The 27,208-nt window shown below is 40.4% G+C and overlaps 1 protein-coding gene across 1 annotated transcript in view; it reads right to left on the bottom strand.

Moving 5' to 3' along the window:
* LOC132114643 (protein bassoon-like) overlaps window positions 1–27,208 on the bottom strand; it is a 121,338-nt gene that overhangs the window by 59,122 nt on the left and 35,008 nt on the right. The window contains exons 2-5 of the mRNA XM_059522880.1: window positions 23,594–24,077; window positions 21,500–22,594; window positions 6,211–6,669; window positions 2–5,799 (exon numbers count right to left, since the gene is read on the bottom strand). Coding sequence (XP_059378863.1) covers window positions 2–5,799; window positions 6,211–6,669; window positions 21,500–22,594; window positions 23,594–24,077 — 7,836 coding nt within the window. The remainder of the gene's footprint in view (window position 1; window positions 5,800–6,210; window positions 6,670–21,499; window positions 22,595–23,593; window positions 24,078–27,208) is intronic.

Below are 27,208 nucleotides of genomic sequence, written 5' to 3'. Positions count from 1 at the left end.
TCCATCTTCATCATCAGTTTGCACACTGCAGTCTACAAGCCTTTGGGGCAAGGGGAACATTGTCACTTCTCCCTCATTTCCATCTTGCAGTCGAGGCATTGATCTTTGTTTACGCATGGACATGATTTCTGTCTGATCTTCTCTATTTCTCAAGCATATCTCTGATGTAGAATTTGGTAGTTGTCTTAAGAAAACCTGAACATCACCATACATAATATCAGTTGCCAATTCCCGTGGCTGAATAATTCTGCCAGATTGATCACTGTGAATTTGAGGATTTGCACTGGTTGCACCAATAGCTGTGGCAGTCTTTTGTCTCTTTTGTTCTTCAAGCTGCTGTTGTAACTGTTGTTGCAAAGATTGTATCTGGTCAAGCTGCTGTTTTTGTTGAGCTAGTTGCTCTCTCTGTAGGACCAACTGGCTTTCTCTCTCAGTTTGTTGTTGCTGCAAAACATGTTGCTTTATATTCTGCAATTCCTGAATTTCTCGCTGCACAAGCATCTGCTCTTTTTCTCTGTGCCTCTGCAACTCTGCACGCTCCTGCTCAAGCTCCTCCTGAAGCCTTAGCTGTCTCATTTTTTCCAGTTCCACTCTTTCTCTCTCAAGCTGCAAAAGCTGTTCCTGCTGTTGATGCAGTCTTTCCTCTGTTTCTTTCTCTTGGTTTAGAGCAATACTTCTGATAGTAGCAGCTTGAGATGATGGGGGTGGCTGTGTTTTAGGAACAATAAGATGACCCTGCACTGGAGGGTATGACTGAGCAGATGATTTTGATTGTGGTAGTTGATGTTGTACAGGAGGCTGGGCAGTGGAGTTGGCCTGATGGTGGGGCTGAGATAGATTTATTGGTTGCAACTGGATATCAGGTTGGCTCATTGCCATGCCAATTGGTGTTGAAATAGGTGCTGCTGTCATAGGACCAGAAAGTACAGAAGAAGGCTGAATTGGTTGTGTAACTGTTCCAGCTACTGTTAGACTTACTGGAGACTTACCAAGGTACAATGGAGCATCTTGGACTGTTGTGATAGCGGGAGACTCAAAAACTTTGGTAGATGTCACAACAGGGAGAGGATTGGGTGTAGAACATTGCAAAGTTGCCTGCCCAGTCCTTTGAGCTAGTGGCAATCTGGTTAGGTTTGCCAGAGTTATTGGTGTCATATTTGGTGTAGGATAGGGTCTGTATACCCCTCTTAATAAAGGCCGTAGCACAGAAGCAGGCTGCGTAGTAATTGGAACTGTTGATGCAATTGGTGTTTTTATAGTTGAATAGATCATGCCGTCAGCTGATCTAATAGCTGATGGATACATAGCTCGAAGACTGGCTTGTCTTGCATTGATTAAATCAGCCAGTGCTTGACTGTGGGAACGAGGCTTTCCATCTGGGCTGTACTTTAAACCAGGTCTGTGACTTTGGGGCAGATTAATTCTACTAGGTGGTCCACTGCTACTTCTGGTGCCCAGCTGTAGTATGTCAGGGTTACTATTATATCTATCTATGGAGTTAAGGGCTGCACACATGCGACTTATCTCCCTGGCAGTTGTAGCACTGTATTGGGCAAGATTAGATTCTGCAAAATCACCTGAGAAATACCCATAATCTGAGCTGATGTTGGTCAGGGAGCTATACCTTCTAATTGGAAGATCTGAAACATCACCCTGACGAAGATCTGTGTAGGAGCCATACTGAAGTCCCAAACCAAGGTACCCTCCATCATACCCATCATTTATTGTGTCTGAATGTGTGAATAATTCCCCAGAGGCATTAAAATGGGGATCAAGCTTTGCTGAATCTGATGACAGCCCTGCATCTGCAAGGTTAGTTTCAGACATCGATGGTAGTAGTCGTCCAGGGAGAGGCAGTGTGTATGATTTAATTGTGTAATCTTGGTATGTCTGTCCATCTTGCTGTAAACCATGCTGCTGATAAAGTTGCGATAGTGAGGAATGTGCTCTTGACGATGGCTTAAAAGCGTCATCTGTAACTGGTTTCTGGGAGAATGGACTACCCACACAGCTGCCACCAAAGGGCAGGTTATATACCATATCACAACAAGTTACTTGATTTTCTGATTTTATTTGCCCCGTTAAATTCATTGCATCCTGGCCTTCATCTGATTTGATTAGTTGTGTTGTAGTAGCTCCTTGTGCAGCACCATCTATCTGGACCATCATCACCTGAGGCTTGACGTTTGTTAGACTGATGAAACCTGTTTCTGCTTGCTTTCCCCTTAACTCAAGTGGACCTCCAACACTATACACCTCAGATGTCATACCTGGCGAGATGACATTAACCTCTGTGGCAGTGCTTTTTTTAGTGACAAGTATATCCTTTTTGAATAGAGGTAGTTGGCTAGACAAGTTCAACTTTGCAAAAGAGGAAGCTTGTTGTTGAAGCTGGTGATGTTGCTGAAGCTGCTGCTCAAGAAGCTGTTGTTGCTGTTGAAGCTTCTGCTGCTGTTTAAGTAACTGCTCCTGCTGGATACTCAGGTCTTCAAGCTTAGCATCAATCTTTGGTATGGATGGATCAATTGGTGGTGGCTCATTTGGTGTCAGGCAAACTACTGTTCCCATTTCTTTGCCCAAATCAAATCTGTTTTCAAGATGATCACAGTACAGTACAGGGTGCTTAGGCTGGGACATGAACATAGATGCAGCTACAGTAACACTGACAGTTGTTGCTGTTGATGTCACAACATGCAGCTGCTCCTGTGTATTCAGGTTAATTATTAAGGGCTGTATAGTTGTGGATTGACGAACAGGGCTTCCTTCAACAGACCCAGAATATTTTTGAGATTCTGTGGCTAAAGAAGTCAAGTCCATTCCTTGGTCAGTTACAATAATTGGTGTTGGCTTTATTCCAGTTTGTAGATCTACTACACTTCCACTCCGCAACCTTTGTCCTTGCTCAATTCTTGAAGTACCAGGAACTGTCGAAATCCGACAAAGTGATATGTTTTCCATTGACAGTGATCCACGTGTATACATGCTAGTATTTGTGACCATGCTAGTTCCAACATGAACTTTTTCAGCTCTATAGTTCTTGTATAAACCATGTTGGGGTGATAATTGATGTGGTGGAGTGTCAGGAGGGCTGACAGGAGGTGAGTAGACATCAAATGTTGATTGGCGGCTAAATCTTGTTGGTGAAGATAAAGGAGATGTTGCTGTGTTAACTGTAACTGGCTTTGGTGGACTAGTGGGCTCAAACTCTTCTGTTCTAGCCTTAAAATATGTATCTTGAGAAGACTGCTGTCTAAAAAGGCATGGTGAAACAACCCCATGTGACGTCTGAGTGGCCTGTGCTATAACCGAAGAAGTATGAAAAGCATTCCCTGAGGAAGCTAACATTGAAGGGCTAAATGTTTGAGTTGAAAGCTCAGCTGATCTCCTAGACATGGATCTTGTTGGACTATGAAGAGAAGATGAAGTGGGAGAAAGAGGGGGACTTCTTTCATGGTTAGTATGGCACCTAATTGAACCTGGGCCAGATTCAATTATAGTTTCTGATGATGTTGAACTATCAATTGAATTATCCCTCATTTGGACTCCTTTGTTGATTGCCATTTTCCTTGCAGCAATTTCTCTTTGGTTGTATGCCTGAGTGATTGCAGCTATTTTGCGAGACACATTTGAAACACCAGCAGTGGTTGTAATTTGCTGACCATATAAGTTGGGTTGTGTGGTGGACACTGTTTGACTGGCACTAGTTTGAGAGACAGTGACAGTATCCCTGGCATACACTCCATAAGCAGCAATAGTTGTACCAGCAACTGTTGGTGTAATACCATTTTTACCAGGTTGATTTCTAAGCCTATCTTTGGGCCAATCTTTTGAAAAATGTTGGGTTACTCTGACATCAGGTATCCGCCCTCCTGTTCCAGGTTCAGAAAATGATACTGGTGCTGAGAGCTGGGTGGGGCTTGTGCCAGGAGTCAGTAAAGCATTGCTTTGTTCCAGCAACTTAGCAAAGGCTGAGCCTGTGTCTAGTAACTGCTTTTCTGAATAGGGCACATCAATCTCCATTTGGTCATCAAGCTGTTTTGAAATGTTTTGTGAGGTTTGGCGGATCTCTTCATAGATATCAACTGTCTCCTCATTCTCATAGTGGATATCATCTTGATCAGAATAATCAAATTCATCTTCAATATCTTGTCTATTTCTAATGTCTGATTCTTGATAGTTGTTTGTACTGTACTGTTGTAAAATCAGGCCTGAGCCTAATTGCTGTTGTGTCTGCTGCTTTTGTTGTTTCTGCAACATCTCTGCTTTCCTCATCATTTCTTCATATACTTCCTCTGCACTTTTTAATTGTTTGCCACTAGCGGATGTTGCAGCTGCAGATGATGTAGTTTGTGGTTTTTCAGTAGGAGAATAAAGTGACATAAAGGTTGGTAGGTTGTACTCACTTCCAGATTTATACAGCTTTGATGAAATTTCATAGCCCTCAGCATCTGAGTCAGCTGAAGGAGAGTATTCTGAGCAAGAGGACCGGTGAAGTTCCTCCATCTCGGCTGCTTGTCTTAGCTCCTCTGTTGGAGAAGCATCCTCAATGGGGGATAGATTGCTGGGGGGAGTCTTGGATCGTTCTCTGCGTCTTTGTGCTCTTAGCTCCTCTTTGTCCCGTTTTGTTTTCCGGACAGTGCTTCGTATTCTCTGCTGCTCCACTTCTCTCATCTTTTCCTGCTCCCTTAGAAGTTCTTCTTCTTCCCTCAATTCATCTTCTTCTGAGGAATCCTCAATGGTAGGTAGTAGAGGGCCATGGGAGCGATGTCTGGCCTTCCTCTGCTGCTTCACCTCCTCCAGCCGCTGCCTTCGACTAGGACTACTGTCACTGTCATCTTCCATGGAAGATATGGAAGTTGGGGATATTCCTGAGGTATAGCTAGAGGTGCTTGGTGGGAGGGTGGAGGAATATTCCCCTCTTGACTGTTCTTCAGGAGAACCAGTGAGGCTTTCCATCTCTAGCTCAGGCTCTCGGTCTAGACACAGGTCATTGTTTAATTCCATGTCTCGGCTATAACTGTTAGTGTTGTTCAATTCTATGGTCTTGAATCTGCGTAAGCTTCCTTGCGAGGCCATGAGGTCCTCTTCAGCTGATCCTTTGTACACATCACTAGCTGTTTTACTATCCTCCTCAAAGCTACTAGAGTGATAAGTGAGACGTCGCTTTTCTTTTCCTGAGTCACTGATGTCCTTTATTGTTTTTTTAAGCTTTTTGTAGCCGTAGCCTTCATGCTCCTCATCTTCTTCCATTTCCTCTTCTTCATCCTCATCCCCATTATCCTCATCAGCACTCATCTCCATAATTTGCCTTCTCATAAACTCCTCATCAGTAATCTCTTCAGATTCTAAAGTTATTTTTTTATGGCCACTGTTACTCCCTAAAGCAGGAATTACTCTAAGCTCTTCTTCAGTTGGATATTGCTCCTCTTCCATAATGCCTTCAAAGTCCTCATCTGAGTCATATTCCTCTGGACTAATTGATATTGAGCGAGACTGGTGTTTCCTGATTTCACCTTGTTGCTGTTTTCCACGCTTTTTGTCCTGTGCTCTTTCCCCTTCAGATGAAAATTTAAACTGTAGAAGGGGTCGCATGGAGCTCTCCAGCTTAATCAGCTCAGATGGACTTGGTGGTGTATGGTGCCCAGTCAGACATTTCTTGTTCATTTTTAGCTCTTCCTCCTGTATAAGTCCAGTAATTTCACTATGGGAACTGGAGATCCCATCAGAGGAATAGCCAGTATCACTCAAACTCTGTGGACTTCGTGATAGATCATTATTGCTGTTTGTCTTGCTGGTTTCCTAGGAGACCAAAAGACACATAAACACAAAAGATACACTTAGACATACAAGTGCCAGTGCACACAACAAAATGAATGAATGAATGATGCATTTATATAACACTTTATTGTGTATTATATATAAATCAAGCACAAACAGCTGACTAAATAGTGAAAACTTATTCCTCGAGATGAGTGATACTCTGCCAGTTAGTTTAATAAGCCTAACTGTTTTTAGTTTTTTTTATTGCTTGTTTGTTTGTTTTTTGGAAAATCTGATAATGCTATGCAACAAGAAATATATGCATGCCTCTTTGTGAAAGATATTTTAATTTTGAAAATGTATTTATTTATCAATAACATTTCTTGCACCTCTTATATAAATGTATAATTTGCAAAATGATGGGTACATTACTATGACCCCATGGCTTACCTCATAGTATTTGGTAACACTTTGTAATTCTTTCTTTTCATCTTTAGAAGGTGTCTGGATTGACTCTGTTGTTCCTCTCTTTTGAGTTAGTATATTGTCTCTATTGTCAGGGTCAGGCCCTTTATCTAATTTGTGTGCAATTTCCTTTCTCTCTTCTTCGCCAGTAAATGCAGTAGTGGTAGACACAGGAGGTTTTGTAGCTGTAGCAGACTGTGTAGAAGTTTTTATATTGCTTGCTGGTCTGACTATGGGGGAAGAGAAACCACTCTGTTGATAAATAGGAGGTTTCTGCTGTGATGACATTGTCTGAAGCCCTTGCTGCTGCTTGCTGGAAAGCTGTTGATGCTGAGATGAACCCACTGGTTGACAGTTGGGTGATGAAGGTAGAACTGGAAGAGGATCAAGGCCACCAGACATCAGTCTCTGAGTCTGACAGTTGAGACAGAGCCATTCTTTCTTCTGCAAAACATGGAAGTTTAAGTTCAATACTTAGAAACCACAAAATTGGAATGTATTCATTTTATTTTTTAATACATAAGTCCATACACACACACACTCACACAGACATATATATATATATATATATATATATATATACAAATTAACAAATATAAAAAAGTAACAAAAAACTAAGAACAGTTTTGCATTAAAGTAACAATAAAACTGAGGTAGCAACAGATTTTTTTTTCGAAGATTTTTTCCTTTGTTTTATGTTTTGTATTGTACACTTGAGAGTAACAGATCAGGGGTGTATTCCAGAAAGCAGGGTTAACTTACCTTGAACTAAAACCTGAACTCTCGGTTGATTAACCCCAAACCTTGCTTATTCGAGGTATGTGGTTCCAAAAACGCGTCTGGGAGTAAGTTCATTCAACTCAGAGTATGTTCCTGGTAAAGACTCAAGACATTCTCAACAGAGCGACGAATCGACGAGTCACTATAGAAACGGACGCACTGAGCTGTTTCTTTCTTCTTCTTTTGTTCATTAGTTGTTTACATGCTTAGTGCATATCGCCACCTAACTGATGGTTGTACAATCATTTAAAATTTTTTCCATTTAATCTTTAATCCTTGAGAATATGATTTATATTGTTTGTTTTATGCCAATTATATATTAAGTCATATCAGAAATGTATTTTGATTTAGAATTTAGACATTATAGAAAATGCCGCTCCATATAACATGTAATAAATTAAAATAAATAAATATATATATAAGTTAAACATTACCTTGTCATAGTGTTTTATAATTTATACAGATAGCTCTTATAAATGCCAATAAAATAAATAATAATATTAGAAAAATATATTACCTTATTTATTACTTATATTAGCGCTCCCTCATTTACATATCAAATATATATATATATATATATATATATATATATATATATATATATATATATATATATATATACATATATATATATATATATACATACATACATATATATATATATATATATATATATATATATATATACATATATATATACATATATATATATGTGTGTATGTATATATATATATATATACATATATATATATATATATATATATACACATATACATATACATATATATAATAGGCTATGTTACATATTGTAATATTATATAATGTTGTGTGCTATCTGTCACGCCCACTGAAGGCTCGCTGAAGTGAACTAACCCTGGAACATAACCTGCTCCGGGGCGAGTTGCTATGACAACTAACATACCCTGAAAGTTACCTCCGTTTTTGGAACCGAAAGTTGAGGTTATCTGCTTACTTACTCTTAAACATACCCGGGTATGTCACATAACCTGCTTTCTGGAATACTCCCCAGATCAAATAAAAAAAAAATTTAAAAACACGTATTTACATTTAGTCATTTAGCAGACGCTTTTATCCAAAGTATGTGTGTGTGTGTGTATGTGTGTGGAATGTATTTATTTTATTTTTTTATACATAAGTCCATACACACACACACACACACTCACACACACATACATATATAATATATATATATATATATATATATATATATATATATATATATATATATATATATATATATATATATATATATATATATATATTATAATTTATATATATAATTTTCTTTTGTTTTATGTTTTGTTTTGTACACTTGAGAGTAACAGATCAGGGGTATAAGAGTCTAAGTGCTTACTCACAACAAAGACAGTAAAGCAAATTTGGCTCATATGTATGATATCTGTTTTCCAAACTGATTGTCCTATGTAGGGTTGCATAGATGCTTGAGCATACCTGTATCTCAGAATCTCGGGCCATAGGCAGAGGAACAAGGTATGACACACATTCACACATTACATCACACATACCCTTACTCACACCTGTAGTCAATTTTCAGTCTCCAGTTGACCAGCCTTGTATGTCTTTGTATTGTGGGGAATTGTATTTTGTTTAATATATTCCTGTAGTTCAGATCAGTCTTGCAGTTATACAAATATGGTCAACTCAGTGGCAGCTGGTCAACAGAGGGTGCTGGGGCCCCCTTCAAGTTAGCCTCCTTTAATATGTTAACAATAAGTTAAATATATATCCCAAATATTGACTAAATAAAATAATTTAGTCATATTATTCTACTGTTCATCATGTTCATCATATTATAATTTATTGAAAATCCAAAAATCAAAACTATATTCTTTTTATATGTGTGTTCAGGGCGCCAGACTAATGAGTGTCTATGTAGGTACACAATGTTTTGAAAAGCATGTGATTTAAGGCTAAGCTCTTATTGGTTTGTTTCAAATTGTCCTTTGGGTGCAGCACTCTGCACCCTAAACCCTCCCACTTTTGTTGTTAGAGCAAATTGATATTGTTTTTATATGTTTGGCCTCATGTGATTGGACCGTTCTCAACGACTCTCATTATGCTCAGCAGCAGCTCATCAGATATCAGTTGACAGACAGGAACTAATTAAGGTGGAAACAAATGCATCTCAAGATGAAAGAAAATTTGGTTTTAATTTCACAAAAATACCCGTCCAGTTTGGACCAGATTGACCACACTTGCAAATTCATCAGCAATCAAGTGATTGTGGTCGCACCTACACTCTGGGCTTTTCCAGCACTTCTTATGGCAAACGGAGTTGGCTGGCTGGATGTGATGTAAGTCACACCTTTTATTGTTTTCCGTGTTTGCTGTTTCAAAGGCACCGAAATGTTGTGGACAACAACAGGTGCTCGAGACTTAAAACATCTGTCTGAAAAGTGCAAGTGGCATGAAAAGTACCCAAAGGCATCTTGACAGTGCTATGAGGCTCCAGTTTTTTGGGAAGCTTAGCATTGCTAAACAGCTACGTAGATGAAGGCTACAGAATTGGCATTAGAAAGCACAATGAAGAGTTCACAAAAAATAGACACATCCTGTCTAGAATAATAGACTGTGTGAAATTTTGTGGCGTGTTTGAGCTGGCTTTGCATGGCCATGACGAGAGAGAGATGTCAGACAATCCCAGGATATTCTGTGGCCTGGTCGATTTTGTTGCTTTTCTCGAGTTTTGAAAGAGCACCTTGAGAATGTCACTGATTTTAAGGGAACTTCGAAAACTGTGCAGAACGAGCTGTTGAACTGTATGTTGTCTGTTGTTAGGGAGCACATAATCCAAGAAGCACAGAGCAACGACTTTCTCTTAATCCAGGCCAACGAGACCACCTATATTGCCACACAGTTTCAACTTTTGCTTGTGCTGTGGTATATTGACGCTAAAATCAATGTACAGGAGAGTTTTTGTTGTTGTTGTTTATTCCTCTGCGTTTAACTACAGCTGATTCCATCGCTAAAGCACTGAAAGAGCGTCTTGCTGTCATCCTTCCAGAGGATCAGAAGAATAAACTCATCTCCCAAGCATATTGATGGAGCCAGCGTGATGAGGGGTGCCACTGCAGGTGTACAAAGGAAGATGCAAAATAATTGTAATAATTTGCCCATTGGTTTTTATAACTTTACTATGAGAGGATTACTATTCCGTGTTTGTGGCATCAATGTGAGGAGCAATAATATTAGTGATGGGAAGTTCGGTTCTTTTCTGCGGACTGGTTCTTTCAGACGGTTTGATTCAATAAACCGGTTGAAAAAAACAGTTCACCGGTTCTTTTACGCTCGACGTAATGACTTCATTGGCGATGACATAATGGCGTCAAGTCTATCAAACATTCAAATATATAAAGTCAGTAATCATAAATTTAGTCAGTTAAAAACATCATAATCATGAAAGGTTTTCTATTAAGTTTTGCAACAACGCATCCAAATACAGTAACAGCAATAATGTGCATACGAGGATTTAAGCCTTGTGCTCTGTGTGTCAGTCTGCTTCACGCTGAATCACGCATGCGCAGTATCATCAGCTCATCGGTTCTCAAATCGGACACATCCGACAGAAATGGTTCACGGTTCAGTGTACTGATGATCCGAAAACCGATGCAACCGGTTCTTGACTCGAGATCGAGAACCGCTCTAACCGGCACGTGCTGCAGTTCAGTACCATCAGCTGCTCTACTGTGTTCATGTTCTGTTTACTACGATTTCAATTTGTGAATGTGTCATCATTAACTATAAATACAATACAGATATTTCAAAAATCATCCCTTATTCCAATTAAACATAGTCAGAGTCTTAATTATTTTCCAACTTTCCTGAAAACCCCTTTGGCCTATATAATCTAACATAATCTACAATTTAACAAAATATACAGATTAGATACATTCATCTTTAAAAAAAAAGAAAAATTAAATATAGTTATTTTATCACACTTTCCGATGTTTAACAAAATACTTGAAAAATTACATGCATGCATAGTATCATCAGTTCTCAAATCGGACGCATCCGAAAGAAATAGATTTTGGTTCAGTGAACTGGTGATTTGACTCGAGAACGAGAATCAGGGTCCAGGTATCGTTCGTTCATTTGTTTTTGCTTTCACATATGAAAACGAATAAACGAGAAAACAACTCCTTTTTTCAACTAAATTATAACTTGATTTTTCATTTTCCCGTTCTTGCACTGAAATTAAAAAAACCACTTGATATTCCGATTGGATCCTGTGGGTGGTGCTAAATCTGATTGGTCATCGTTTTTCAAAATAAGAGTTTTTCCCCACACTGTATTTTTTAACTTGTAAAATTAATAGTCTATATATGCATGCTATTAGTTACCCAATTATTTGGCTTCACTGACTGAAAAAATCTATTGAAATAGCCTAAATGTTCACACATTGACAGTTCTCATCATACAAATTTAAAAAATGCATTTATTCTTTGTTTTAGATGTTTTTATTAACTTAAATTCTTAGGAATAATATATATTTTTTTATAATATCTACCATATTTTCCGCACTATAAGGTGCACTTAAAAGCCTTTAATTTTCTCAAAAAACGACAATGTGCTTTATAATCCGGAGCGCCTTATAAAGCCCGGCCCTTGTCCAACAGCTTATGCGAATTCTCGGCCCAAGTCCAACTGGATACCATGTCTTTTTTTCTCTCTCTTCCCCATTACACAGCTATTAAAATAGTTCAGTTTTGGTTTTTAATGGCAAAGTGGTCATATTTCTTTTTGTTTCTTTATTAAGTTAATTAAGAAATATGTTTGGAACATTTTATGTTTGAAAAATTCAAGTTTTTGTTTTTTAAAAGAACGACCAAGCAGCAGAAAGTGAGTTGAGCATTATGTTTGATCAATGTAGCCTTCTCAAACCAATGCAAATTGCCTAAAATAAACAGACATAAAATACATCTTGCATTTCACAGTATTAATTTAAAAAAATGTTCTAGATAAGTGAGAAAGTGAAAGTGACTTGACATAAAGGTGACCAATACTCACCTTTCATACTCTGCATTTAACCCATCCAAAGTGCACACACACAGCAGGGAACACAAACCTTAACATACATTAGCACTGTTAGGCACATATCTAATCGTTTGTATGGAGTGGATGCTAAAGCATGCTTTGCAGGACATGGAGGCATCAGGGTGATCACTTGCATTTATATAAAAAAAAAACTTATAACAGTGAAAACTTAAAAATATGCCGTCATTTTTGCTCATAAGAGTATACATAATTCGGAACTCTACTTGGCGCTTCACCGACGATAAATAAATCTATAGAACGCTTTCAATTACTATTTTAAAAATGAAATAATTCAAATCGAACAATTATTTTTGCATATGGGCTGATTTGCTAAGCCACTGGACATAGGCCAAGGGCTCAGTATGTGTCTAGCACAGTGCGTCTTGTGTGGTCTTGATACGTTGATAGCATTTACTGGCCCTTTCTCTCAAAGCACTGATGCATTTGGAATGCTTAAAACATCAAAATCATGTTAATATGTCTATTTGTTTGCTCACAACAGACCTAAGCATAGGGTAATGGGATCAGTTTGCATGTCATAAATACACTAATGGGGGGCCCTAACACAAAGTTAAGTTTTAAGGGCTTTAAGGGCTCCCAAAAGGCTAGGATCAGCACTGATTTACTATGCACCTGCAGTATATTTAAAATGTATGATAAGAAATACTACAGTTGGCTCATGTCATGCTGCCGAGGTATTGCAGATAACTTATTGTGGGAAAACCACTGAATTGAGCAGCGCAGATTTTACCTTCTCTTGGTCTCTCTGGTTTCCGGTATTACATACTTCACTGGAGAGACTCCAAGAGTGTGTCCATGCAAGAGAGTGTGAAACTTCACAGATTTTAATTTATAAATACCATCTCAGGGTTCACACAAGTAGATTAATAAAAACATCAATAATTTAAGACCAATTAATAAAATTTTACTATAAACAATCATAATGTTAATGTAAATATGTTCACAAGAGATATCTTCACCAAATCAGGACTAACAGTTTTGACTACAATTTTTCTCCTAGCCTTTGCGAGGCCTGAGCCTTTTTTTTTCTTTTTTCTTTTGTAGGTTCAGTTTATGCCAAACTTTGAGTCATGGAACTAAGGATCAATCCCTTTTCTAGCTGCTCCCAGGGTTGGATTGGTATTCGGGCATACCTGGCATTTTCCCGGTGGGCCAACACTTATAGGGCCAACAGAATGCGAGGACCATCACGCAGGGACAGTGAGCAGCCAGTGGCCCATTGGTTTGTCTCCTGTATTGACAGTGTAAACATCCAATCACAATTCACTATAGACGGAATTATCAAGTATTTTGCTCTGCCTATATAAAAATCGCTTCACCCCAACTTCTTCCTCATCTACTTTTCCCACATTTTCACAGCAGCTTTATCAAGAACAAAGAGCCAGGCAGGAGGAGAAGAGAGTAGTTGAATCGTTTAAAGTGCTTGATAGGGACTCGTAATGGAGGCAGGCATCTAACCTATCCTAATGAGTGTGCACGCCATGAGTATAGAATACGCAAACACTTTTTAATAAAACGTAAATGCGTCCCCCAAGATTTTTTAGCAAAGTCAAGTCAAGTGTGATTCCATGGGCCAATGGGAATGTAAATTAAAAATGACACTATATTGTCAGACCTGATATCTTATTATCCAAAACAAGATGTGATATGAGTGTGAAATGCTACATACTGTACATACACTACCAGTCAAAAGTTTTTGAACAGTAAGAAAGATCCAAAGATCAGAATTTATCTCAAATAAAAAGCTTTTGTAACATTATACGTATACCATTCAAAAGCTTGGAGTCAGTTTAATTTAATTTTGCCAGTTTACCGGCCTTACCAAGTGTTTTCCTATTGATTATTCTGACTGCCTGTTTGTGTATGATTTTGCCTGTTTTCACATTCTTGCTACTTGGATTGTCCCATTGGATTTACTGCCTGATTGGACTGATGTTTGTGTTTGACCCATTCACCTGCCTACTCGTCTCTTCCTTTTGTATTCCCCTTGTGTATGTTGAAAGATCGGACTGCTATTATGGTACTGGCTCTCTACTGTCTCTAAGATCTTTCCCTAATAAACTTTTGTAACTAATAAGCAAATGGATTCTAATACTGCTTCAGCCTCCTCGTTAAAGAAAACTTTGCCCCAACTGAATCCAGCGGAAGTTACAAGCTTATCAAAGTTAAGTACTAAAGGGGTAATAATTCATTACATTTATATAGCGCTTTTCTAGGCACTCAAATCGCTTTACATAGTAAGGGGGTATCTCCTCCACCACCAGTGTGCAGCATCCACCTGGATGATGCGACGGCAGCCATATTGCACCAGAACGCCCACCACACACCAGCTTATTGGTGAAGAGGAGACAGAGTGATGAAGCCAATCAGCAGATATGGGGATTGTTAGGAGGCCATGATGGTCAGAGGCCAATGGGCGAATTTAGCCAGGATGCCGAGGTCACACCTCTACTCTTTTTGAAAGAAATCCTTGGATTTTTAATGACCACAGAGAGTCAGGACCTCGGTTTAACGTCTCATCCGAAGGACGGTGCTCGTTGACAGTATAGTGTCCCCATCACTGGGGCGCTAGGACCCACAGAGACCTCAGGGTGAGCACCCCCTGCTGGCCTCACTAGCACCTCTTCCAGCAGCAACCTAGTTTTCACAGGAGGTCTCCCATCCAGGTACTGACCAGGCTCAGCCCTGCTTAGCTTCAGTGGGAAACCGGTCTTGGGCTCCAGGGTGATATGGCTGCCGGCCACAAAAATAGATTGGGCAAACTTCATGAACACTTGACGAACTACATCCAGTCTCTCCCATCAACCATACATAGGGTGGTGAGTTTCGCACTACTGGATAAGTTTGATGGTTCTGCTGATCGATGTAGAGGCTTTGTTCAACAAGTGAAGATTTATTTTAATAACCAAGAAGACAAGTTTAATCCTGATGAGAATAAATGTGCTGTCATGATGTCACTATTTTCTGGAAAGTTGATTGACTGGGCTTTGGCTATTTGGGACACTGATATGCGATTTAGAAGATCGTTTGACTACTTCATCCAGCAACTACAAGAAGTATTTGAATACCCCGCAGGGGGCAAGGATATATCGACCCAGTTTCTGCAATTGTCCCAAAGCAACAGAACAGCTGCTGAGTACGCCATCTAGTTTCGTACGCTCGCTGCTCAGAGTGGATGGAATGATGTTTCTCTTAAAGCTGTGTTTCAGAGAAGCTCAAACTTGACCTACAGGCAGAATTGGTATGTAAAGGAGAAAGTTTATCGCTTACTGACTTTGTAATGCTCATGATCAAGATTGATTATCTGATGAGACAAACCCCACGAAGAAGGCATACAGTATGAGAGATGCCTATGCCTGTTACCTCAAGTGTTACCCAAGCCATACCTACATCTAAGTTCAATGAGGAACCAATGCAAGTGGGATTTGAGTGAGAGATCAAGGCGATGGCAACTACGTCTCTGTTACTGTTGCGGTGAACCAGGCCATCGCTGTGAGGGATGCCCACACAAGGCTCAAAACTCCAAATTTGGAACATTTCTCTTTACCTAGTAACCAGACTTTCAAACTGCCCCTTACCTTACATACTGAAGACATGTCCGTCTCATTAACAGCGATGATTGACTCTGGAGCCGCAATAAACCTCATCGATAAAGATATCATCAAGAAATATAACAAACCCACTCAACCATGCAATTCATCTATCAAGATTAAAGCCATGAACGACACTTCAATTGGCAATGGAATATTTCTACAGACCAAGTCATTAACCCTTCAAGTTAGTTTATTTCACCAGGAATCTATATCTCTCTATGTCATCGATTCTCTCAAGCATAAAGTCACCCTAGGATTTCTATGGCTGTGTGTTCACGACCCCGTCATTTCCTGGCATCAGGGTGAGCTGACCAAGTGGTGGTCTTTCTGTGAGATTCACTGTTTTTCCCCAGTTCCCCAACCATGTTATAACATTAGTATTGAAAGTCCCATCAGTACCAAGGCAGTCACTATTCCCCCATGTTATGACGACCTAACAGATTGACGACCATGCAATTACCACCTCACTGCCCCTGGGATTGTGCTTTAATTTACTCGCCAATGCCATGCCTCCCAAGAGTAGAGTTTATCCTTTATCCCGAACTGAGACTCAAACTATGGAAGAATATATTGCGGGGGCCTTGAGTTCAGTATTCATTCGGCCTTCTACATCAGCAGCTGCAGCAGGATTCTTCTTTGTGGAGAAAAAGGATGGAGGACTGAGACCATGGATTGTTTATAGAAGACTGGATAATGTCATTGTCAAAATCCGATATCCCCTGCCACTGGTTCCTTCAGCCCTAGAACAGCTCTGTGAGGCTACCATATACACCTTACTCAATCTACGGAGTGCATATAACCTTATCTGAATTAAAGATGGTGACGAATGGAAAACTGCCTTCCACACCACTAGGGGGGACTATAAATATCAGGTCATGCCATATGGACTTGCCAATGCTACAGATGTCTTCCAATCATTCATTAATGAGATTTTCCGAGACCCCCTGAACCAGTACATAATAGCCTACATCGATGACATCCTGATCTACTCTAATTTTGAAGAGGAACATATTAAGCATGTCAAGACCGTTCTTACTTGACTGCTGAAGAATCAGCTGTAAGTAAAGGCAGAGAAGTGTGAGTTTCACGTCAGGCAGACATCATTCCTGGGTTATCACATTAGTCATCAGGTTATCAAGATGCATGAAGCCAAGGTCAAGGCAGTGACAGAATGCCCACAACCATCTACCGTCAAAGAACTTCAAAGATGCCTGGGGTTTGCTAATTTCTACAGGCGATTCATAAGAAACTACAGTATGGTTGCATCAGCTCTGACATCACTTTTAAAGGGCAAGCCATCAAAACTCAAGTGGAGTGAGGAGGCCACTCAAGCATACAACACCTTAAAGGTCAAGTTTAACACAGCCCCAATCCTCAAACACCCTGACCCCAATCTGCTGTTCATAGTGGAAGTGAATGCTTCTGACTCGGGAATCGGAGCGGTGCTCTCCCAACACCATGGTCAACCTGGGAAACTGTATCCCGGTGCATTCTTCTCAAGAAAGTTAGCAGCAGAACAAAACTATGATTTTGGGAATAAAGAACTCTTGTCCATGAAAGCAGTCATAGAACAATGGAGACACTGGCTCGAGGGAGCAGTCCATCCTTTCCAGGTAATCACTGACCACAAGAACCCGGAATATATCAAAGTTGCCAAAAGACTCAACCCATGCCGAGCTCACTGGTCTCTCTTCTTCACCCGATTCCAGTTCACAGTGACCTATCATCCAGGCAGTAAAAACAGCAAGGCAGATGCTCTTTCCAGACAGTATGATCTTCCCCTTGACACCCATACCCCTGAACGCATACTCCCTCGTCTGTAGTCATTGCCCCGATTACCTGGGATATCATGGAGGAGCCTTCGACTGCCGCCCGATTCTCTGCGCACCGGCCCCTTACGGTCCCTCCTGTAGGTGGTGAGCCCACGGGTTCGTATTGCCAGCAGTAAGTCAGACTTGTTCCCGGTGCGTGTTGGACTCTGGCAGGGCTGCCCATTGTCGCCGGTTCTGTTCATGATTTTTATGGACAGAATTTCTAGGCGCAGCCAGGGGCCGGAGGGGGTCAGGTTTGGTGACAACACGATTTCGTCTCTGCTCTTTGCGGATGATGTTGTCGTGTTGGCCTCATCAAGCCAGGACCTTCAGCATGCACTGGGACGGTTTGCAGCCGAGTGTGAAGCGGCTGGGATGAGAATCAGCACCTCCAAATCTGAGGCCATGGTCCTCAGTCAGAAAAGGGTGGCTTGCCCACTTCAGGTTGGTGGAGAGTTCCTTCCTCAAGTGGAGGAGTTTAAGTATCTTGGGGTCTTGTTCACGAGTGAGGGAAGGATGGAATGGGAGATTGACAGACGGATCAGTGCAGCTTCTGCAGTAATGCGGTCGATGTACCGGTCTGTCGTGGTGAAGAAAGAGCTGAGCCGCAAGGCGAAGCTCTCGATTTACCGGTCAATCTACGTTCCTACTCTCACCTATGGCCATGAGATTTGGGTCATGACCGAAAGGACAAGATCCCGGATACAGGCGGCCGAAATGAGCTTTCTCCACAGGGTGGCTGGGCGATCCCTTAGAGATAGGGTGAGAAGCTCAGTCACCCGGGAGGAGCTCAGAGTAGAGCCGCTGCTCCTCCACATAGAGAGGGGTCAGTTGAGGTGGCTCGGGCATCTGTTCCGGATGCCTCCTGGACGCCTTCCCGGGAAGGTGTTCCGGGCGCGTCCCACTGGGAAGAGACCCCGGGGAAGACCTAGGACACGCTGGAGAGACTATGTCTCCCGGCTGGCCTGGGAACGCCTCGGTGTCCCACCAGAAGAGATGGAGGAAGTGTCTAGGGAGAGGGAAGTCTGGGGTTCTCTGCTTAGACTGCTGCCCCCGCGACCCGGCCACGGATAAGCGGAAGAAGATGGATGGATGGATGGATCATGGAGGAGATGCAGGGAGAACAGCTCCAAAGAGCCAGCCCCTGCCAACTGCCCACCTAATACACACTACGTACCACAAAGTCTATGTCACCAGGTAATTCAATGGGTCCACACCACTGTCAGCTCTTGCCACCCTGGAATCTCCCGCACTCTGCACCTTTTACACAACTAGTTCTGGTGGCCTTCAATGTCCAAGGATGTCACTACTTATGTAAAAGCCTGTCAGGTCTGTGCCCAATCCAAGACCCCAAAGGAGATACCATCTGGACTCCTTCAACCTCTGCCCATTGCACAGCGCCCCTGGTCTCATCTCTTCATCGACTTTGTCACTGACTTACCTTTATCTAATGGTTTCACTGCAATCCTGGTTATCATAGATCTATTCTCAAAGTCATGTCGATTTATCCCCTCAAAAGAACTCCCCACAGCCATGGAAACTGCACAGGCAATGTTCCATCATGTCTTCAGGAATTACGGCATTATGGCATGGCAGAGTAAACCAGTTCACGTCCCAAGTCTGGAGAGCATTCTGCAAACATTTAGATATCAATGTCAGCCTTACGTCAGGTTACCACCCACAACGGACAAGTTGAACGATTAAATCAAGAACTAGGCAGATATCTACGATCCTACTGCATTCGAGAACCACATCGATGGTCCGAATTCCTGCCATGGGCAGAATACGCACAGAATTATCTGACTCCTTCATCAACAGGTCTGACTCCTTTCCAGTGCGTCCTGGGCTATCAACACCCTATGATCCCATTGTCTGGCTAAACTATATTCAAATAGTAAAAATATTTCACTATATTAATGCTTTTGTTATATTTCAGATCAAGTAAATGCAGGTTTGGTGAGCAGAAGAGAATTCTTAAAAAAAAAAACATTAAAAATCGAACTGAACTGTTCAAAAACTTTTGACTTTTGATATATATATATATATATATATATATATATATATATATATATATATATATATATATATATATATACCAGTCAAAAGTTTTTGAATATATAATTGAACATATTTTTTTAATTAATTACAATAGAGTCTGACTATTAAAATATATATTTACACACACACAAACACATGTATATACATGTGCTTCTCAATAAATTAGAATGTTTTTCAGTAATTCAACTCAAATTGTGAAACTCGTGTATTAAAGTCAATGCACACAGACTGAAGTAGTTTAAGTCTTTGGTTCTTTTAATTGTGATTATTTTGGCTCACATATAACAAAAACCCACCAATCTCAACAAATTAGAATACTTCATAAAACCAATAGAAAAAAAATTATAAACATTTAGTGAATTGTTGGCCTTCTGGAAAGTATGTTAATTTACTGTACATGTACTCAATACTGGGTAGAGGCTCCTTTTGCTTTAATTACTGCCTCGATTCAGCGTGGCATGAAGGTGATCAGTTTGTGGCACTGCTGAGGTGGTCTGGAAGCCCAGGTTTCTTTGACAGTGGCCTTCAGCTCGTCTGCTTTGTTTGGTCTCTTGTTTCTCATCTTCCTCTTGACAATAGCCCATAGATTCTCTCTGGGGTTCAGGTCTGGTGAGTTTGCTGGCCAGTCAAGCACACCAACACCATGGTCATTTAACCAATTTTTTGGTGCTTTTGGCAGTGTAGGCAGGTGCCAAATTCTGCTGAAAAATGAAATCAGCATCTTCAAAAACCTGGTCAGTAGAAGGAAGCATGGAGTGCTCCAAAATGTCTTGGTAAACGGGTGCAGTGACTTTGGTTTTCAAAAAACACAATGGACCAACACCGGCAGATGACATCCAAAACTTGCTCTCATCTGAAAAGAGGACTTTGGACCACTGGGCAACAGTCCAGTTCTTCCTCTCCTTAGCCCAGGTAAGATGCCTCTGACATTGTCTGTGGCATAACAAGAGGATTATGACAGCTGTAGCCAAATTCCTTGACACTTCTGTGTGTGGTGGCTCTTGATGCTTTGACCCCAGCCTCCGTCCATTCCTTGTGGAGTTCCCTAAAATTATTGAATACAGTTTGCTTGACAATCCTCATAAGGCTGCGGTTCTCTCAGTTGGTTGTGCATCTTTTTCTTCCACACTTTTTCGTTCCACTCAACTTTCTGTTACCATGCTTGGATACAGCACTCTGTGAACAGCCAGCTTATTGGCAATGAATTTTTGTGACTTACACTCCTTGTGAAGGGTGTCAATGATCGTCACAGCTGTCACCTATGCCTTAATCAAGCACTACACACACTTCAGTATACTGTTAGGGCTGACTTTCACAATTTTGCTTGCTTATATGGACACGTGATACTGTAGGTCATTTATACAAACTGATTATAGCCGAGCTCTCTCACATAACACAAGAACATGGCACATTCATTATCAGTAACCGGTCATAAAGTTGCAGCAATTTGGAAACTGATACAAAATTAGAGAACAACAGCCATGCATGAGAGACAACACTGATATCTGGGCCTCTCTTTGTGAACACAGTTACTCCACGCACCTCAATTATGGTTCCCACCATACACATAACTGTCAGCAGAAAACTAAAAGATGCTTTCTGCCCATTTTTAATTATATATATATATATATATATATATATATATATATTTTTTTTTTTTTTTTTTTATGTATATGAGGTGGAATGGAATGTATGTATGATATTTTTTTCTGAAAGGAATTTGGTTGGCAATCAAAAAAAAAAAAAAAAAAAAGAAATTAGAATAAAATTCAAAATGTTTTGTCCTCATCAAAATTAAAAATAAATAAACAAAAACAAGGATTTAAGTGAGACTTAAGTGAGAAAAAGGTGGGAATCAGAGAGAAGAAACAAACATAAGGAATAGCGCCAGTCTATTACATACAGTATATGAGTAAGATCTGTGCAGCTCCTTACCTCCAGCAGATGTGGTGTGGGATTGAAACCACAAAGATTGCACACCTCTGTATGACACTGGGTGCAAGACCTGTGGTTAGGTGGTTCTGTTGTTCCAACATTGAACGTAGTTTTGCATAATGGGCATGTAACATCTGGTTTCTGACTAACTGGCTGAGGTGGAGGCTGCTGCTGTGGTGGCTGCTTCTGTGGTGTTGTTTGATGGTGTGTCGGTGACTGCTGTTTTTGATGGTGCACTGGTGACTGCTGCAGAGGCTGTTTTTGGAGAGGGGCTCCAGGGCCTTTGGGGAATGTAACTCCGTCTGGGCCTGTTTTGGCAGTGCCAGGTGGTCCTGCTGTAGTTTTAGAACTAGCTCCAGCATTAGCATCACTAAAGATCACCTTTGTCCCTTGGGCACTCTGGTTACGGACAGGCGAGGGGTGCGATGAGGATCCAGGAAGAGGATCAACAGAAATAAGGGTGCTTGCCTGATTTAGAAGAGATGCCCCAAAACCAAATAGCTTAGTTAAACCATCTTGAGGTGCCTCGTGGGATGGTGGGTGATGAGCTGGGGAGTTTCCAAGACTTCGGGCCTTATCAGGTTGACCTCCTAACTGTACTGGAGTGCTGTGCCCCAGATCAGACTGTGATTGTGCCTTTGCTAAGCCAGGTAAAGGCACTGCCCCTGGATGAGGAATGCGTCCTGTTTGGGCCACCCTTTCTGGACATTTTGGTCCCAATACCTCCCCTCGCCACCTCTGGGAATCCTTGGACCCTGACTGGGAACCTGCTTGTAAATTTCCTGCTTGTGGTTGTTCTTTTTTTGTTTGGAGACCAGTGTGAAGTGCAGTCTGGTTAGGTCCAGTAGGACCCATCTGTTTCTGGATCCCATAGAAAGCTTGAGTTTGAGTCTGAGGCTGAACTGTCATCTGTGTCTGCATTTGGGTTTGTAGCTGAGGTGTGGGCTGAGCTGAGGGTTGGATCTTGGGTATGGGGTCAGCCATAGGTTGATGAGAAGGAGAATGTATCTGCTGCTGACTCTTGGAACGTGGTGTAGTCATATCCATTCCCAAAGCCAGCTGCATCTGGCAGTTTAAACAGAGCCACTCCTTGACCTGTTGAAGAAACACATATAAGTGCATTACTGCAACAGATGTATACTCAATTTAAATGCTTGGAATCACTTTTATTTATTATTTTTTTTTGGTATTTGATAAATTAATACAAACATACTTTATTTGACCAAGGACACATTAAATGTCTAAATTACAGTGAATGCATGTGAAAATCGTTTCACTGTACAGACCTTTTGGATTATAGCAGTGAATTTAGTAGGATATTTGGGCATCTCCCAGAGCTATGATTGGCTTGATGTGCACTTCTCATAGACTTATGTTGATTAAACAGTTCAATGCCTCAAACTTAGATTTATCCATCTATATAATTTGCCATCTAATATTTAATTTATTTTGCAGATTGTATTTATTGAAATGTCAAAAGTAAAAGTACTGATCTACAAGGACTTCTTATTGTGTTGTTATTTTACAGTATATATTCCTGCGAAAGTGTAAAAATAGGTTATACAACACATGCACTGCAACTCCGGTCACTGAATTAGTTGTTAATGCCTATTATCTGGATCGGTCAAAATACATCATAAATACATCATTGATTGTTATTTATCAATCAGTACATTAAAAACAGTTTAATTGTTCACAGAAAAGACATTGCTAGTGGAATCTGATGAATTCATCCTCTTGTTGAACATCTGGACTGTCCATTTTTCTCACTTTCTTGGTTAGATTCAATTTAATTTCTTTTTACAAGACATTAGTACATGGAATAGCCTTCATCTCTAAAAGGCAATTGTGATTTCTGAAGAAATTTATTTTAATTGTTGATGTTGTTGTATTTTTAACCAAAATTTTCACTAAACCTTGAGGAAACAACATTTGGCTCCACTGCCTTTTTATACCTGCATCACTAAAGGAAAAACAGAACAAAGGAGGACGCCACAGAAAACACACTTGATAATTAGAATTGAATGTTCACAAATTAAACAATTAGAATAAAAAAAGTATGAAGTAGGAATCCCATTTATTCCAAATTCTTACCCCTGCAAGGTGTGGGTTGGGGTTGAAACCACACTGCTTGCACACTGTTGTGTGGCACTGCGTACACTTGTTAAAGTTTGATGACCCATCAACATTTGTCAGCTCTGTAGTATTGCAAACTGGACAGAGCTTACTGCTAGGCATTGGCGCAATCTGGGGTACCGAGTATGGTGAAGTTGGTGCACTGGCTCTATCAGGAGATACTGATGGTGAGAGGCCTGTTTGCACACTGCTGCTGCTGAAGTCCACCTGGAGGTTGCGTCTGGAGGCATGTTGTCCAGGGCTTTGGGTGGTTCCCATGCCCCCTGATGAAGCTTGAATTTGATGTGTAGAACCAGTCTGGGAATGTCTTGGTCCATCATGAACTAGCTTTTTGTAAGGGTTTCCACTTGATTGAATGCCAAAGTCACCACTTGGCCCTCGATCACTACCAGTTCCGTAGCCTAATTCTGGGCTTGATGGTAGGCCTCCCCCTCTAGCCATCCTAAATAAAGCAAAAAGAGCAGGAGAGAATTATCATCTGATTATTCTTTTTTACAACCTCAACCTTTTTAACCAGCCTGCTCTTCACATGTCAGTCATTTAAGAATAATTTCAAGTGTGGGGCATGGTATTAAAAAGCTCATTTCAGTTATTAATATACATTAGCTACACTTACACTAAATAATTTAGCAGACTCTTATATCCTATCCAGCATACAAATAAAGTACACCACAAGCAGTTTATCATCAAGTTTATCATAGAGGTACCAACAATATTCACAGAACTGCAATACTAAATTTCAGAAAAAAGGCATTTTAGCATGCATATTACTAGCATGCTGTCTGTTTATTAGTATTTATTAAGCACATATTAATGCCTTATTTTGTTTGAGCCTATTTTAGATCCCTTAAACCTACCTCATACCTAAACTTAATAACTACCTTACCAAGTATTAATGAGCAGCAAATTAGGTGTTTATTGAGGGAAAAGTTGTAGTTAATAGTGAAAATGTGTACCTTATTCTAAAGTGTTACCACATAGTCATTGAGGGAAAAGTTGTAGTTAATAGTGAAAATGTATACCTTATTCTAAAGTGTTACCACATAGTCATAGCCTATATTGGACTCACTCCTGAGAAACTTTGCAGTATTGGTGATGACTGGTCCACTTAGCTGCATGAAAAACTAAACTTTTATTCAATTTGTAAATGAATTACACATAGACGGTGAGCAAAGATAGCTTCCTTTATAATCATTGAAGCTGTCAGTCACTTCAGTTCAGCATAAGTACACTGAATTCTACACTGTTTTCTTTCTCACTTTTAAAATTCAAATTATAAAAAAGGGGGAAAAAAGTCAACACTGTACAATTAATCTCTTATTTGAGCATTCCAAAAAGAAATATGCACAGAGTAAGACAAACAAGTGTTGATAAGATTTGATGTAGGAGCATGGTGGAGCAGGGAGCTAAGGTGGAGCCGATGGAGTCATTGGTTTGGAGGCCCAAGGTAAAGCAGTGGGATCCATGCACCGAGGGCTAAGGACCAGGAAGTCTGAGGCAGAGCTGTAAAGTCTAATGGAGCCAGCACAAGGGAAAAATCCGAGGATGAAGGAGCCTGGAGGCTTGGTGGAACTAGTGTGAACAAAGGTGCCTAGAGGCTGGATGAAACTGGTGGAGTAGAAGCTAGGAAGCACAGTGGAATCTGAGTGGATGAAGGAGCTTGGAGCCTGGACAGAACCAGTAGGGATTAAGGAGCTAAGCTTGGTGGTATCAGCGGTGATGAAGGAGCTGTGGATGTTGGGAAGTAAGTAGTTGGATATGATTAGCTGGAGTGTTCAGTTTGGTATTTATAGTTTACTAATTACACTACAATAGTAGACCTGGAGCCAGCTAGAAAGAGAAGATTTCACCTATTTGAGAGATTTTATTTATTTATTTAAATTGATTTCTTCCAGTGAGGTAGATGTTAGTAGGTTGACTTCCCTGTCAATTCAATGTGTTGTTTTATGATGTCACTGATAACTTTGAAATGTGTTTCATGTGTACAAAATAAAAGGTTTTATATTGAAATAAATTGTGTGCTTTAAATTTTTCTAATATTATATTTTTGGCAAACAGCAACAACTTTGTTACAGATAAAACACACCGGCTTTTCATTCACAAAACAAGGTAGGATGAACGCATAGTTGTCTTCCTATTCTTCTATAGCCCCTTTCACACAGCACGTCGGACCCGGCAAATTGCCGGAACATTGCCGGGTCGCCTTCTGTGTGAAAGCAAACACGTCCCGGGATTGATTCTGGCATTGAACCCGGGTCGGGGACCTAGTAACATTGCCGGGTTCAATCACGGGACGAGCGCTGTGTGAACAAAAGCCAGATCTAATGCCGTGTCGTAGTGATGACGCACGTTACCACGCGACTCTTTTACCGGCTGTTTTGAAGAAAGATCAACGTTCGCGACAAAAAAATGTGCAAACTGTAATGAAGACGAGATTAATTAGTTCCTCACTTTCGACGAGATCGTTCACTTGCTTCGGTGAAAGTATGAGTCTCGAACGTTTTCGACTCGTACATTACACGTCACGCCCTGATGTCACATGTCATTATGGGACCTTTACGAGTTGTGTGTGAAAGCTCGCACATATCCGGGGTAATCACTGGCAGTGTGAAAGTGCAAAATCTAACGGCCCGGGAACAATTGCCGGAACACTTTACCCGTGTATTTGCCGGAATCGCAGTGTGAAAGGGGCTTTTGTATGCCCTATTTTCACTGTCAATGTTCCTCTTTAGACTCTTTGATAGAGCCATTTTCTCTCACTAGCTAGCTTAAACGTTAACATCACAAAATAGCGTACCTCCAGCATGCAAACAATTAAACAAAAAATGTGGTTTAGTACATGAGGATGCCAAGGAATAATTGGTGTAAAAGTGTAAAAGTAGGCTACATCAAATAATTATTACAATAAGTTAGGCCTCATTGTGTAACAAGCAAATTAAAATGATACACATTTATTATTCACAATATGGAAAGAGGAAATCAAACATAGTTCGTTAAGAGCCTGACTCAAACATGCCATCAATGAGCTTATTCAAGTCCTCTTTTATATTTGAGTTATTTTTATCCATTCCGCATCTCCCAAATATCATGTGTTGCTGGCTTCACAGTTCAGTCCTTCGATGGGAAAACCCATTGAATGTGATATGATGCCCGATGACAGATCTGAAATTCCAACACCTGATGTCACACAATACTGAAATCTGTAGCAGACAAGATTCCAGAACACGATCCTGATGCATCAATACTTCTGCTGTTGGGTAGGGCTATATTGAGTGTTCATAAAGGTACATGAGCAAATCAGTGGGCCTCTTAACATGCCTTATGCCAAGAGACTAGGTTTAGGTTGGGTTATAATCAGAGAACTGTGCTTAGGAGGATCTCATAATCCAACGGATGTGAGCACTTAAAATATATATATATATATATATATATATATATATATATATATATATTGCTATTAAATGGATGACCATCTCTGTTCAACCCTTGCACAAATGACATGAAAATAAGACACTTTCACTGCTCCTAAGCCAGCAGATTGTACAGTTTCACTGTGTTACCTAGGTGTTCTTA

Source organism: Carassius carassius, chromosome 34 (genome assembly GCF_963082965.1).
Source record: "Carassius carassius chromosome 34, fCarCar2.1, whole genome shotgun sequence".
In the NCBI taxonomy this organism is placed as follows: Eukaryota; Metazoa; Chordata; class Actinopteri; order Cypriniformes; family Cyprinidae; genus Carassius; species Carassius carassius.
Note: the sequence above shows the minus strand (reverse complement) of the source record. Positions and strands in the feature narration are given on the sequence as shown.